The following is a 14,477-nucleotide window of genomic DNA, read 5'->3' as shown; positions in this document are numbered from 1 at the left end:
CACCTGTCGCCATCGTTACGCGTACCAGCGCGTCGTCAGACTCACCTGGACTCCATCACTTCCCTGATTACCTTCCCTATATATGTCAGTCCCTTTGGTTCCTTCCCAAGGCGTCATTGTTTCCGTTTCATGTCTGTGCGTTGTTCGTGTTTCTTGTTTTGTATTTAGTTGCGTTTATTTATTAAAACACTCACTCCTTGAACTTGCTTCCCGACTCTCAGCGCACATCGTTACAATTGGATTGTGGGTTTACTAACGCGTTACTTCTAGTTTGGTGACTATAACGTTAATATGGTGACAACGTTATAGTTTGTGTAGCGGTTAGCGGTTATGATATGAAGGTTTGGCTTGGAGAGGTGCTTGCGTCTGGTCACAGACAGCTGTTGTGTTGTGCACTTGAAGTCCACAAGCGAAAGGAAAAGGAAAAAGGTGAGAGGAGGTGGAGGAGAGCGCATAGATGCCAGAATTAATTATACAACGAGCAAAGTGATGACGCTGTATGTGGCTGCCATGAAAGTGAACTGTGAGTGAGGATGATCAGGGGTGTATTCATTCTGCCAATTCTGTAGCAAAAAAAAAAAAATAAACATTTCTTAAATGGAAGCAAGCGGGAACGAAACAGGGAAGGGACCTACCTGAATTCGTCCAACAGAAACTCTCGTTACACAGCAGGTCAGCTAGATGCAGGTAAGAGTGTACAAGTCGGTATTGAATGTGTCACTGTCTGTCACCTTGATTACTCCAGCTTGTCTCTCGACCTGTGTGCACCTTCGTTGTAATCTTTCATTCATAGGCTAGGTTGTAACAACCTCATGATGGCTATAGGGGAACATTCTAATATCATTTAGTAGCCTAAACCTATCGCTGTTACATTGAACTGGGTGAATGGAATATGAATGAGAGTCATCCAATATGCTCTAATAGAAATAAAGCCATGCTCATAAAAAAATTAAAAAAATGTTCCTCCCTTATCTTAAATGGCACCAACCGCCACTGAGTCCCACAGTAGTGGCTTTGAAGCCATCCTCATCACCACCAACTCTGGACGTACAATAATAAACATCAAGCTCCTTCATTCTATTTTTATTTATATGCTGCGGACCAGAGCCATAGATTCAGGCTATACAATACAAGCCATATATCTGTCACTCTCCTGTGTCAAATATACACTAGCATTGTAATTTTTACAGTGAGAAAAGCAAAAAAGTCTAAACTTGAATGTACACAACGATTGATAAACAGAATCAGCAAGTAAATCCCCAAAAACACCTTGAGAAATTACAAAACAAAAAGGGGCAAAACGGTTACAAATATAATTCGGTGACTGAGGGGGTGGATGAAAGAACATGCACGTTTGTAAACTGTTAGCTCCTTATACCGTTTTGTATTTATAGGCTGCGTTACCAAATGGTACCCTAATTCCCTATATAGTGCACTAATTTTAACCAGAGACCTATATGGGTCCTGGTCTAAAAGTAGTGCGCTATATAGGGAATAGGGTGCCATTTTGGGACGTAACCATTGTATTTCAGCACCTCCACTATCCTCTGTCCCTCTGGGTACTATCATTGCGGTGATGTTATGACCAAAGGAACAGATTGTTTCACAGGATTCCTTCCATTCCGTTTCCTGATCTTTCATTTGTTTTGTATTTTTTTTACATTCCATTCATCAGAACAGAAAAGGACTCCAGACATTAAGAATAGCTTAAACCACAACCATTTTCCTTTCTATCTTTTCTTTTCAATTTAAATGTTTCTTTCAACAAGTGTGTTGCGTATTTATTGCCTTGCGGTTGGTCTGTATGATCATTGTCATGTAAAGACAACAGCTGCTTCTGTGGAAACCAGGGAAGGCTGTCATGTAAAGGTTAAAACCAACAACAAAAAAAAAGTATGATATTTTAATATGGCATGAACACAACTATCTGATTGTCAAACAAATCACTTTAAAAAAAAAGTAGGCTACCTGCGGGCTGCACACATGGAAATAGACATCTGTGTATTCATGGATGCCAAATGAAGCCATGCTTCCCCAAAAAAGGTGAACAATTTTTTTTTTTAAAACATGAAAATGTTTCATAATTGTCCTTCGAAAAATGTCCTACTCTTTTTGCTCAGACAGCAGCATCAGATAGATAGGCTACACGTACTGTTTTACTTTCTCCATTGAGATTGATGTGTCTCGCTGTCGGCGAGAGTCTCAGTCAAATTATCAATATTATCAACAATTCACACCCTGCTCCAGTGTCCTAGAGCTTGACAAGCTGCCTGTCCTCCAGTGAGAGAGGTGACCAGGAGAGGTGACCAGGAGAGATGACCAGGAGAGGTGACCAGGAGAGGTGAGAGGTGACCAGGAGAGGTGACCAGGAGAGGTGAGAGGTGACCAGGAGAGGTGACCAGGAGAGGTGAGAGGTGACCAGGAGAGATGACCAGGAGAGGTGAGAGGTGACCAGGAGAGATGACCAGGAGAGGTGAGAGGTGACCAGGAGAGGTGACCAGGAGAGGTGACCAGGAGAGGTGAGAGGTGACCAGGAGAGATGACCAGGAGAGGTGAGAGGTGACCAGGAGAGGTGAGAGTTGACCAGGAGAGGTGAGAGGTGACCAGGAGAGGTGACCAGGAGACGTGACCAGGAGAGGTGCCCAGGAGAGGTGAGAGGTGACCAGGAGAGGTGACCAGGAGAGGTGAGAGGTGACCAGGAGAGGTGAGAGGTGACCAGGAGACTTGACCAGGAGAGGTGAGAAGGTGACCAGGAGAGGTGACCAGGAGATGTGACCAGGAGAGGTGAGTGGTGACCAGGAGAGGTGAGTGGTGACCAGGAGAGGTGAGAGGTGACCAGGAGAGGTGAGTGGTGACCAGGAGAGGTGAGAGGTGACCAGGAGAGGTGAGAGGTGACCAGGAGAGGTGAGTGGTGACCAGGAGAGGTGAGAGGTGACCAGGAGAGGTGAGAGGTGACCAGGAGAGGTGACCAGGAGAGGTGAGAGGTGACCAGGAGAGGTGAGAGGTGACCAGGAGAGGTGACCAGGAGAGGTGAGAGATGACCAGGAGAGGTGAGAGGTGACCAGGAGAGATGAGAGGTGACCAGGAGAGATGAGAGGTGACCAGGAGAGATGACCAGGAGAGGTGACCAGGAGAGGTGAGACGTTACCAGGAGAGGTGAGACGTGACCAGGAGAGGTGACCAGGAGAGGTGAGAGAAGACCAGGAGAGGTGACCAGGAGAGGTGAGAGGTGACCAGGAGAGGTGAGAGGTGACCAGGAGAGATGAGAGGTGACCAGGAGAGATGAGAAGTGACCAGGAGAGGTGACCAGGAGAGATGACCAGGAGAGATGACCAGGAGAGGTGAGACGTGACCAGGAGAGGTGACCAGGAGAGATGACCAGGAGAGGTGAGAGGTGACCAGGAGAGGTGAGAGGTGACCAGGAGAGATGAGAGGTGACCAGGAGAGGTGAGAGGTGACCAGGAGAGGTGAGAGGTGACCAGGAGAGATGAGAGGTGACCAGGAGAGATGAGAGGTGACCAGGAGAGGTGACCAGGAGAGATGACCAGGAGAGGTGAGACGTGACCAGGAGAGGTGAGAGGTGACCAGGAGAGGTGAGAGGTGACCAGGAGAGGTGACCAGGAGAGATGACCAGGAGAGGTGAGACGTGACCAGGAGAGGTGACCAGGAGAGGTGACCAGGAGAGGTGAGAGGTGACCAGGAGAAGTTTGAGGTGACCAGGAGAGTTAACCAGGAGAGGTGACCAGGAGAGGTGAGAGGTGACCAGGAGAGTTAACCAGGAGAGGTGACCAGGAGAGGTGAGACACCTGGGCCAAATACTATAAAGATAACTATTACTTCAAACTGCTGCAGAAACCAGAAACTATCACCTCCAACAATAGCTGATAGAACACAAAGCCATGCAGAGGATCGTCTATACATCGCTAACAGACACATTTAAATGTGACAGGTGTGCAAGGAAAGATTTAATTCTGGGAACCAAGATTATGCAGGATGCAGAATGTCCAACGATGTGTTCTTAGAAATCAAAGCAAGTTTCATAATTAATGAGGATGCATCCCAAATGACACCCTATTCCTTATATAGTGCACTACTTTTAACCAGGGCTCTGGTCAAAAGTAGTGCACTTTGAAGGCAATATTATGGGGCCCTGGTCAAAAGTAGTGCACTTTGAAGCAGTAGGGTATCAAGTGGGACTGATTGTATGATTTTTTTTTTTCAACAGTGATTTGTAAACATTGTTCAGAGGTGTTCATCCCTTTCCTGAGGCTGTGCTGGATCCTCCTGTTCTTCTGTTTGGTTGTTGTCTATTGTTCCATAAGAGCTACAAGACCCTTCCTTCTCATCTATGGCCTCCAGAGAATCTGAAGCCTGGGGCTCACCTAGCGCCTTTCCCCCAGCTTCCTCCTTCCCATCCTGGGTGGTTGGGGCTGCCTCGACTGTCTCCTCCTCCAGAACTTTGTCCTCTTTGGCCTGTTCACTGTCCCTGTCATTGTCTCCGGTCTCTGTCAGAGTGTCTGGGTGAGACGTGCGGCTTCCCTGGGTTTCCCCGCCCTCCCGTGTCTGCTCAAACACCTGGTCCTCGGCCCCGTTCACCTGCGGGACGTCTGGGTTACCTTGTAACACACCCACTCCCTCAGAGACTACGCCCTCCTCGCCACATGACTGCCGGTGCTGCCGTGTGGGCGGACGCCTCTTGAAGGACAGCCGAACTCGACTCTACGTGGGGGGGGGGGAGAGAGAGAGAGAGAGAGAGAGAAACAGGAAAGACTGAGTATTGTGTAACACACAATAGCTAATGAATAAAGTCAGGCTTTAGTAAGACTTGATGATCTTTGAGCTTGGTTACAATCTCTGTTTTTCTATGATTTTGGCCTTCTGTACTTTAGTACAATATCATAAAAAGACAACCATTAGTCATGTTTGTGTTTCTGTTTTATTAGGAACAAACTTAAACACAATATGCATTTTAATGTTTAATTATGGACTCTGTTGCTAATTACTTGTAAGAATCTAACAAGCCAAATAGAATAGTAGTAGTAGGGCACTAGATCAGAGGGACAGATCCTAGAGGAGTAGGGCACTAGATCAGAGGGACAGATCCTAGAGGAGTAGGGCACTAGATCAGAGGGACAGATCCTAGAGGAGTAGGGCACTAGATCAGAGGGACAGATCCTAGAGGAGTAGGGCACTAGATCAGAGGGACAGATCCTAGAGGAGTAGGGCACTAGATAATATACTTTTTGATTTTGGATCCCGCAACTCGGTTAGCCTCAGTTGTTGTGATCTTTACTATTTTTCCCGGGATCCTGCCAGATCAAAAAGCCAGACCAAAAAACCAGGGGCGCAACTTTCACTGGGGACAGGGGTGACATGACATGTCCCTCCGCCACATTCTGAAATTGCAATTTTGTCCTCTCCAGTTTTATCATTTGGAATGTGATATAAAACGAGGCAACGGTGTGCTTTAGGACCATGCAGACGCCTCAGAGCGGTTGGGTAGGCTGTTAATCCGACCTAAAAATAATAAAATAATAATAATAAAAAACTTCTAAAACCAAGGTTGTGCCCCTGTCAAAAACTCTTAAGTTGTTTGTCGTATCTAGCTACAATCCTAGCTGGTAGCTATCAGTATTAAGCTAGCAGGGTTTTCAACGAACAGCTTGAACACAGCCCACGACGTGATTGGCCCTTGTGGCTGAGACCGTGGAGGTGTCCCATGCTAATTGTAGCTGTATTCCCTGCTGCTTTTTCCCTGCAACCTGACCTGGTTGGAACTGTGTTGTATAGCTACCAACGTTAGCCGATGCTGCTACCAACGTTAGCCGACGCTGCTACCAACGTTAGCCGATGCTGCTAGTCCCGTGTGGCTCAGTTGGTAGAGTATGGTGTTTGCAACGCCAGGGTTGTGGGTTTGATTCCCACGGGGGACCAGTACGGAGATAAAAATGTATGAAATGTATGCATTCACTACGGTAAGTCGCTCTGGATAAGAGTGTCTGCTAAATGACTAAAATGTAAATGCTACCAACGTTAGCCGATGCTGCTACCTACGTTAGCCGATGCTGCTACCAACGTTAGCCGATGCTGCTACTAACAGTATGTGCAAAGACACAATGCTTTCGTGCTCACCACTGTGAAAGGATTTAAAGTAGGACACATAGCTACTTGGGAACCCAAGCCCAGCTACTTTTTCTTTCTCTTCTACCACAGTAGCCGGACGCCGCTCTGGTCTGGTGGAAGTGTCGCCTCCGTGTCGGTTCTCCACAGCCGACTGGCCGTTACTCTGCAGGGATCTGATCCCTGAAGGGGTCTCCCGCTTCCCTGGAGAACGGAGCTAGGTAGGATACTCCTCGATAACATGGAGGATGTTCCTATTCTCGATCCTACCAACCGACCATAGTGATATGTCACTCTCTGTGGAAAATCGAAAACAGCATCCTCTGGCAACGGGGGGCCTCCTTGGAGATGTTAGGCCCGGACCGGACACAGACCAGAAACAGCTTCACCACCCTGGATCCAGAGGTTCCGGCACCTTCTTTCCCTGGGAGCTTCCAATTCGAGATTGGATGCGGCTGTATCTGCGCCTTCGTCCTCTGTTCTGTCTCCGTCTCCGGTGGCTTCTACCTCAGGTTCAGATCCTCAGAGCTCCCACCCTCATCAGACTGTGAGGCTGTCTAAGTCTTCGGCCCATCCATCATCCACAATGGATACTACAGCTAGCTCGGGTCCATCAGGCCCCACTGCCCTTCGGTCCTTGAGGGGTTTGCGAAACCTCCAGATCTCCTCAGCCATTGCACTAGCTGTTGTCATCGGCAGTTGTATTGTAAGAAACATCTTGGTTCCCGGGGCAAAAACCCTGTGCTATCCTGGAGCATGAGTACAGGACGTTACAAGGCTGCTTCCGACCGCTCTACCACAGATTCTGGGAGCTGACGCTGTCGTAGTCCATGTGGTGTCAAACAACATTAGGAGGGTTGGCTCGGAACTTCTGAAAATTGTTTTTAAAGAACTGATTCTAGCACTGAATGATTCCAAAAAAGCGGCCAACTATTTCAGGTCCGGCACCATGGTTGGGCTGTGGGTGCGAAAGATTCAGCAGGCTACTGGCATTACAAATCTGGCCAGAAAATTGGATAAACTTACTCATTCAAGTGTTTTTCTTTATTTTTACTATTTTCTACATTGTAGAATAATAGTGAAGACATCAAAACTATGAAATAACATATATGGAATCATGAAGTAACCAAAAAAGTGTTAAACAAATCTAAATATATTATATATTTGACATTCTTCAAAGTAGCCAGCCTTAGCCTTGATGACAGCTTTGCACACTCTTGGCATTCTCTCAACCAGCTTAGTCACCTGGAATGCATTTCAATTAACAGGTGTGCCTTGTTAAAAGTTAATTTGTGGAATTTATTTTCTTCTTAATGTGTTTGAGCCAATCATTTGTGTTGTGACAATATAGGGGTGCTATACAGAAGATAGCCCTATTTGGTAAAAGAACAATTCCATATTATGGCAAGAACAGCTCAAATAAGCAAAGAGAAACGACAGCCCATCATTACTTTAAGACATGAAGGTCAGTCAGGAATATTTCAAGAACTTTGAAAGTTTCTTCAAGTGCAGTCGCAAAAACCATCAAACGCTATAATGAAACTGGCTCTCATGAGGACCGCCACAGGAAAGGAAGACCCAGTTACCTCTGCTGCAGAGGATAAGTTCATTAGAGTTACCAGCATCAGAAATTGCAGCCCAAATAAATGCTTCTCAGAGTTCAAGTAAGAGACACATCTCAACATCAACTGTTCAGAGGAGACTGTGTGAATCAGGCCTTCATGGTTGAATTGCTGCAAAGAAACCACTACTAAAGGACACCAATAAGAAGAAGAGACTTGCTTGGGACAAGAAACACGAGCAATGGACATTTGACCAGTGGAAATCTGTCCTTTGGTCTGATGACTCCAGATTTGAGATTTTGGGTTCCAACCGCCGTGTCTTTGTGAGACGCAGAGTAGGTGAACGGACAATCTCCGCATGTGTGGTTCCCACCGTGAAGCATGGATGAGGAGGTGTGATGGTGCTTTGCTGGTGACACTGTCTGTGATTTATTTAGAATTCAAGGCACACTTAACCAGCATGGCTACCACAGCATTCTGCAGTGATTTGCCATCCCATCTGGTTTGGGCTTAGTGGGAGTATCATTTGTTCTTCATCAGGACAATGACCCAACACACCTCCAGGCTGTGTAAGGGCTATTTGACCAAGAAGGAGAGTGATGGAGTGCTGCATTAGATGACCTGGCCTCCACAATTACATTTTACATTTTAGCCATTTAGCAGACGCTCTTATCCAGAGCGACTTACAGTAGTGAATGCATACATTTGATTTCATACATTTTTATTATTATTATTTTTTTTTTCTGTGCTGGCCCCCCGTGGGAATCGAACCCACAACCCTGGCGTTGCAAACACCATGCTCTACCAAATGAGCTACAGGGAAGGCTGACCACAATCACCCGACCTCAACCCATTTGAGATGGTTTGGGATGAGTTGGACCACAGAGTGAAGGAAAAGCAGTCAACAAGTGCTCAGCATATGTGGGAACTCCTGCAAGACTGTTGGATCATGGTTACTACATCATGGTTACTACATTACTACATGATGTGTTATTTCATAGTTTTGATGTCTTCGCTATTATTCCACAATGTAGAAAATAGTAAAAATAAAGAAAAACCTTTGAATGAGTAGGTGTGGCCAAACTTTTGACTAGTAAAATTTTGGAACCCACAATCTATCTGCAATGTTAAAGCTGATTTACCCCTTAAATTTAAAAAATAAATAAAAGAATGATGGAGGAGGAGGGAGAAGGAATGGAGGAGGGGGAGGAGGAGGAGGAGGAGGGAGAAGGAATGGAGGAGGGGAGGAGGAGGAGGAGGAGGAGGGAGAAGGAATGATGGAGGAGGAGGAGGAGGAGGGAGAAGGAATGATGGAGGAGGAGGGAGAAGGAATGGAGGAGGAGGAGGAGGAGGAGGAGGGAGGGAGAAGGAATGGAGGAGGAGGAGGGAGGGAGAAGGAATGGAGGAGGAGCAGGGAGGGAGAAGGAATGGAGGAGGAGGAGGGAGAAGGAATGGAGGAGGGAGGGAGAAGGAATGGAGGAGGAGGAGGGAGGGAGAAGGAATGGAGGAGGAGGAGGAAGGAGAAGGAATGCAGGAGGAGGAGGAAGGAGGGAGAAGGAATGGAGGAGGAGGAGGAGGGAGGGAGAAGGAATGGAGGAGGAGGAGGAGGAGGGAGGGAGAAGGAATGGAGGAGGGAGAAGGAATGGAGGAGGAGGAGGAGGAGGGAGAAGGAATGGAGGAGGAGGAGGAGGAAGGAGAAGGAATGGAGGAGGAGGAGGAAGGAGGGAGAAGGAATGGAGGAGGAGGATGAGGAGGAGGGAGGGAGAAGGAATGGAGGAGGAGGAGGAGGAGGGAGGGAGAAGGAATGGAGGAGGAGGAGGAGGGAGAAGGAATGGAGGAGGGAGGAGGAGGGAGAAGGAATGGAGGAGGAGGAGGAAGGAGGGAGAAGGAATGGAGGAGGAGGAGGAGGGAGGAGGGAGAAGGAATGGAGGAGGAGGAAGAGGAGGAGGGAGGGAGAAGGAATGGAGGAGGAGGGAGAAGGAATGGAGGAGGAGGAGGAGGGAGAAGGAATGGAGGCGGGAGGAGGAGGGAGAAGGAATGGAGGAGGAGGAGGAAGGAGGGAGAAGGAATGGAGGAGGAGGAGGAGGAGGGAGGGAGAAGGAATGAGGAGGAGGAGGAGGGAGAAGGAATGGAGGAGGAGGAGGGAGAGAGAAGGAATGAGGAGGAGGAGGAGGGAGAAGGAATGGAGGAACAGGAGGAGGAGGGAGGGAGAAGGAATGGAGGAGGGAGGAGGAGGAGGAGGAGGAGGAGGAGAGGTGAAGGAATGGAGGAGGAGGAGGGAGGGAGAAGGAATGGAGGAAGAGGAGGAGGAGGGAGGGAGAAGGAATGGAGGAGGGAGGAGGAGGAGGAGGAGGGAGGGAGAAGGAATGGAGGAAGAGGAGGAGGAGGGAGGGAGAAGGAATGGAGGAAGAGGAGGAGGAGGAGGGAGGGAGAAGGAATGGAGGAGGAGGAAGAGGAGGAGGGAGGGAGAAGGAATGGAGGAGGAGGAGGAGGAGGGAGGGAGAAGGACTGGAGGAGGAGGAGGGAGGGAGAAGGAATGGAGGAGGAGGAGGAGGGAGGGAGAAGGAATGGAGGAGGGAGGAGGAGAAGGGAGGGAGAAGGAATGGAGGAGGGAGGAGGAGGAGGGAGGGAAAAGGAATGGAGGAGGAGGAGGGAGGGAGAAGGAATGGAGGAGGGAGGAGGAGGAGGGAGGGAGAAGGAATGAGGAGGAGGAGGGAGGGAGAAGGAATGGAGGAGGGAGGAGGAGGAGGGAGGGAGAAGGAATGGAGGAGGAGGAGGAGGGAGGGAGAAGGAATGGAGGAACAGAGGAGGCGGGAGAAGGAGGGAGGAAGGGAAGAGTGGAGGATGAGGGAAGGAGGGAGGAGTAGGCTAAGTGGATTACACTTCCAATCCCCCTGGTCCCTGTGTTGAGCCACTGCAGGAGGCCTGTTCCTGGGTTTACAGAGCATAGAAATAGAATCTATAGAAGGGGCTTAGAATGTCTAACCCCGGCAATTTGACCTGAACAGGGAGGCCCATTCTCTAGATTATATTTCTATGTTACAGAGGGCCTATTTTAGTACAGCAGGACACACAGCTTGGGACACGTGTCACCAGGGGGAGAGGGAATAAGTGGCCTTGAGTGATGTCACAGCTCACGTACAGGAGATGGCGTGAGAGACCAAGACCACAAGGCTTCCACTGACTGACGTAGGACCACCAAATCAAATCAAATCAAAAGTGTATTTGTCACGTACGCTGAATGCAACAGGTGTAGACCTTACAGTGAAATGCTGAATGCAACAGGTGTAGACCTTACAGTGAAATGCTGAATACAACAGGTGTAGGTAGACCTTACAGTGAAATGCTGAATACAACAGGTGTAGGTAGACCTCACAGTGAAATGCTGAATACAACAGGTGTAGTAGACCTTACAGTGAAATGCTGAATACAACAGGTGTAGTAGACCTCACAGTGAAATGCTGAATATAACAGGTGTAGTAGACCTTACAGTGAAATGCTGAATACAACAGGTGTAGTAGACCTTACAGTGAAATGCTGATTACAACAGGTGTAGACCTCACAGTGAAATACTGAATACAACAGGTGTAGTAGACCTTACAGTGAAATGCTGAATACAACAGGTGTAGTAGACCTTACAGTGAAATGCTGAATACAACAGGTGTAGTAGACCTCACAGTGAAATGCTGAATACAACAGGTGTAGTAGACCTTACAGTGAAATGCTGAATACAACAGGTGTAGTAGACCTTACAGTGAAATGCTGATTACAACAGGTGTAGACCTCACAGTGAAATACTGAATACAACAGGTGTAGTAGACCTTACAGTGAAATGCTGAATACAACAGGTGTAGTAGACCTTACAGTGAAATGCTGAATACAACAGGTGTAGTAGACCTTACAGTGAAATGCTGATTACAACAGGTGTAGACCTCACAGTGAAATACTGAATACAACAGGTGTAGTAGACCTTACAGTGAAATGCTGAATACAACAGGTGTAGTAGACCTTACAGTGAAATGCTGAATACAACAGGTGTAGTAGACCTTACAGTGAAATGCTGAATACAACAGGTGTAGTAGACCTCACAGTGAAATGCTGAATACAATAGGTGTAGTAGACCTCACAGTGAAATGCTGAATACAACAGGTGTAGTAGACCTTACAGTGAAATGCTGAATACAACAGGTGTAGTAGACCTTACAGTGAAATGCTGAATACAACAGGTGTAGTAGACCTTACAGTGAAATGCTGATTACAACAGGTGTAGACCTCACAGTGAAATACTGAATACAACAGGTGTAGTAGACCTTACAGTGAAATGCTGAATACAACAGGTGTAGTAGACCTTACAGTGAAATGCTGAATACAACAGGTGTAGTAGACCTCACAGTGAAATGCTGAATACAACAGGTGTAGTAGACCTTACAGTGAAATGCTGAATACAACAGGTGTAGTAGACCTTACAGTGAAATGCTGATTACAACAGGTGTAGACCTCACAGTGAAATACTGAATACAACAGGTGTAGTAGACCTTACAGTGAAATGCTGAATACAACAGGTGTAGTAGACCTTACAGTGAAATGCTGAATACAACAGGTGTAGTAGACCTCACAGTGAAATGCTGAATACAACAGGTGTAGTAGACCTTACAGTGAAATGCTGAATACAACAGGTGTAGTAGACCTTACAGTGAAATGCTGATTACAACAGGTGTAGACCTCACAGTGAAATACTGAATACAACAGGTGTAGTAGACCTTACAGTGAAATGCTGAATACAACAGGTGTAGTAGACCTTACAGTGAAATGCTGAATACAACAGGTGTAGTAGACCTTACAGTGAAATGCTGATTACAACAGGTGTAGACCTCACAGTGAAATACTGAATACAACAGGTGTAGTAGACCTTACAGTGAAATGCTGAATACAACAGGTGTAGTAGACCTTACAGTGAAATGCTGAATACAACAGGTGTAGTAGACCTTACAGTGAAATGCTGAATACAACAGGTGTAGTAGACCTCACAGTGAAATGCTGAATACAATAGGTGTAGTAGACCTCACAGTGAAATGCTGAATACAACAGGTGTAGTAGACCTTACAGTGAAATGCTGAATACAACAGGTGTAGTAGACCTTACAGTGAAATGCTGAATACAACAGGTGTAGTAGACCTTACAGTGAAATGCTGATTACAACAGGTGTAGACCTCACAGTGAAATACTGAATACAACAGGTGTAGTAGACCTTACAGTGAAATGCTGAATACAACAGGTGTAGTAGACCTTACAGTGAAATGCTGAATACAACAGGTGTAGTAGACCTCACAGTGAAATGCTGAATACAACAGGTGTAGTAGACCTTACAGTGAAATGCTGAATACAACAGGTGTAGTAGACCTTACAGTGAAATGCTGATTACAACAGGTGTAGACCTCACAGTGAAATACTGAATACAACAGGTGTAGTAGACCTTACAGTGAAATGCTGAATACAACAGGTGTAGTAGACCTTACAGTGAAATGCTGAATACAACAGGTGTAGTAGACCTTACAGTGAAATGCTGAATACAACAGGTGTAGTAGACCTCACAGTGAAATGCTGAATACAACAGGTGTAGTAGACCTCACAGTGAAATGCTGAATACAACAGGTGTAGTAGACCTTACAGTGAAATGCTGAATACAACAGGTGTAGTAGACCTTACAGTGAAATGCTGAATACAACAGGTGTAGTAGACCTCACAGTGAAATGCTGAATACAACAGGTGTAGTAGACCTCACAGTGAAATGCTGAATACAACAGGTGTAGTAGACCTTACAGTGAAATGCTGAATACAACAGGTGTAGTAGACCTCACAGTGAAATGCTGAATACAACAGGTGTAGTAGACCTCACAGTGAAATGCTGAATACAACAGGTGTAGTAGACCTCACAGTGAAATGCTGAATACAACAGGTGTAGGTAGACCTTACAGTGAAATGCTGAATACAACAGGTGTAGTAGACCTTACAGTGAAATGCTGAATACAACAGGTGTAGTAGACCTCACAGTGAAATGCTGAATACAACAGGTGTAGTAGACCTCACAGTGAAATGCTGAATACAACAGGTGTAGACCTCACAGTGAAATGCTGAATACAACAGGTGTAGTAGACCTTACAGTGAAATGCTGAATACAACAGGTGTAGTAGACCTTACAGTGAAATGCTGAATACAACAGGTGTAGTAGACCTCACAGTGAAATGCTGAATACAACAGGTGTAGTAGACCTCACAGTGAAATACTGAATACAACAGGTGTAGTAGACCTCACAGTGAAATGCTGAATACAACAGGTGTAGTAGACCTCACAGTGAAATGCTGAATACAACAGGTGTAGTAGACCTTACAGTGAAATGCTGAATACAACAGGTGTAGTAGACCTCACAGTGAAATGCTGAATACAACAGGTGTAGTAGACCTCACAGTGAAATGCTGAATACAACAGGTGTAGTAGACCTTACAGTGAAATGCTGAATACAACAGGTGTAGTAGACCTTACAGTGAAATGCTTACTTACAGGCTCTAACCAATAGTGCAAAAAAGGTATTAGGTGAACAATAGGTAGGTAAAGAAATAAAACAACAGTAAAAAGACAGGCTATATACAGTAGAGAGGCTATATTCAGTAGAGAGGTTATATACAGTAGACAGGCTATATACAGTAGAGAGGCTATATACAGTAGAGAGGCTATATTCAGTAGAGAGGCTATATACAGTAGAGAGGCTATATACAGTAGAGAGGCTATATACAGTAGA

At 46.4% G+C, this 14,477-nt stretch overlaps 1 protein-coding gene across 1 annotated transcript in view; it reads right to left on the bottom strand.

Annotated features, from left to right (window-relative positions):
• Window positions 1-1,068: 1,068 nt before the first annotated feature.
• LOC145850420 (capZ-interacting protein) overlaps window positions 1,069-14,477 on the bottom strand; it is a 65,313-nt gene continuing 51,904 nt past the window's right edge. Inside the window, exon 6 of the mRNA XM_082966824.1 lies at window positions 1,069-4,719. Coding sequence (XP_082822950.1) covers window positions 4,243-4,719 — 477 coding nt within the window. The 3' untranslated portion in view covers window positions 1,069-4,242. The remainder of the gene's footprint in view (window positions 4,720-14,477) is intronic.

The sequence above is a fragment of the Salmo salar genome, chromosome 20 (genome assembly GCF_965601325.2).
Source record: "Salmo salar chromosome 20, fSalSal1, whole genome shotgun sequence".
Taxonomy (NCBI): Eukaryota; Metazoa; Chordata; class Actinopteri; order Salmoniformes; family Salmonidae; genus Salmo; species Salmo salar.
This window is presented reverse-complemented; position numbering and strand designations above follow the sequence as displayed.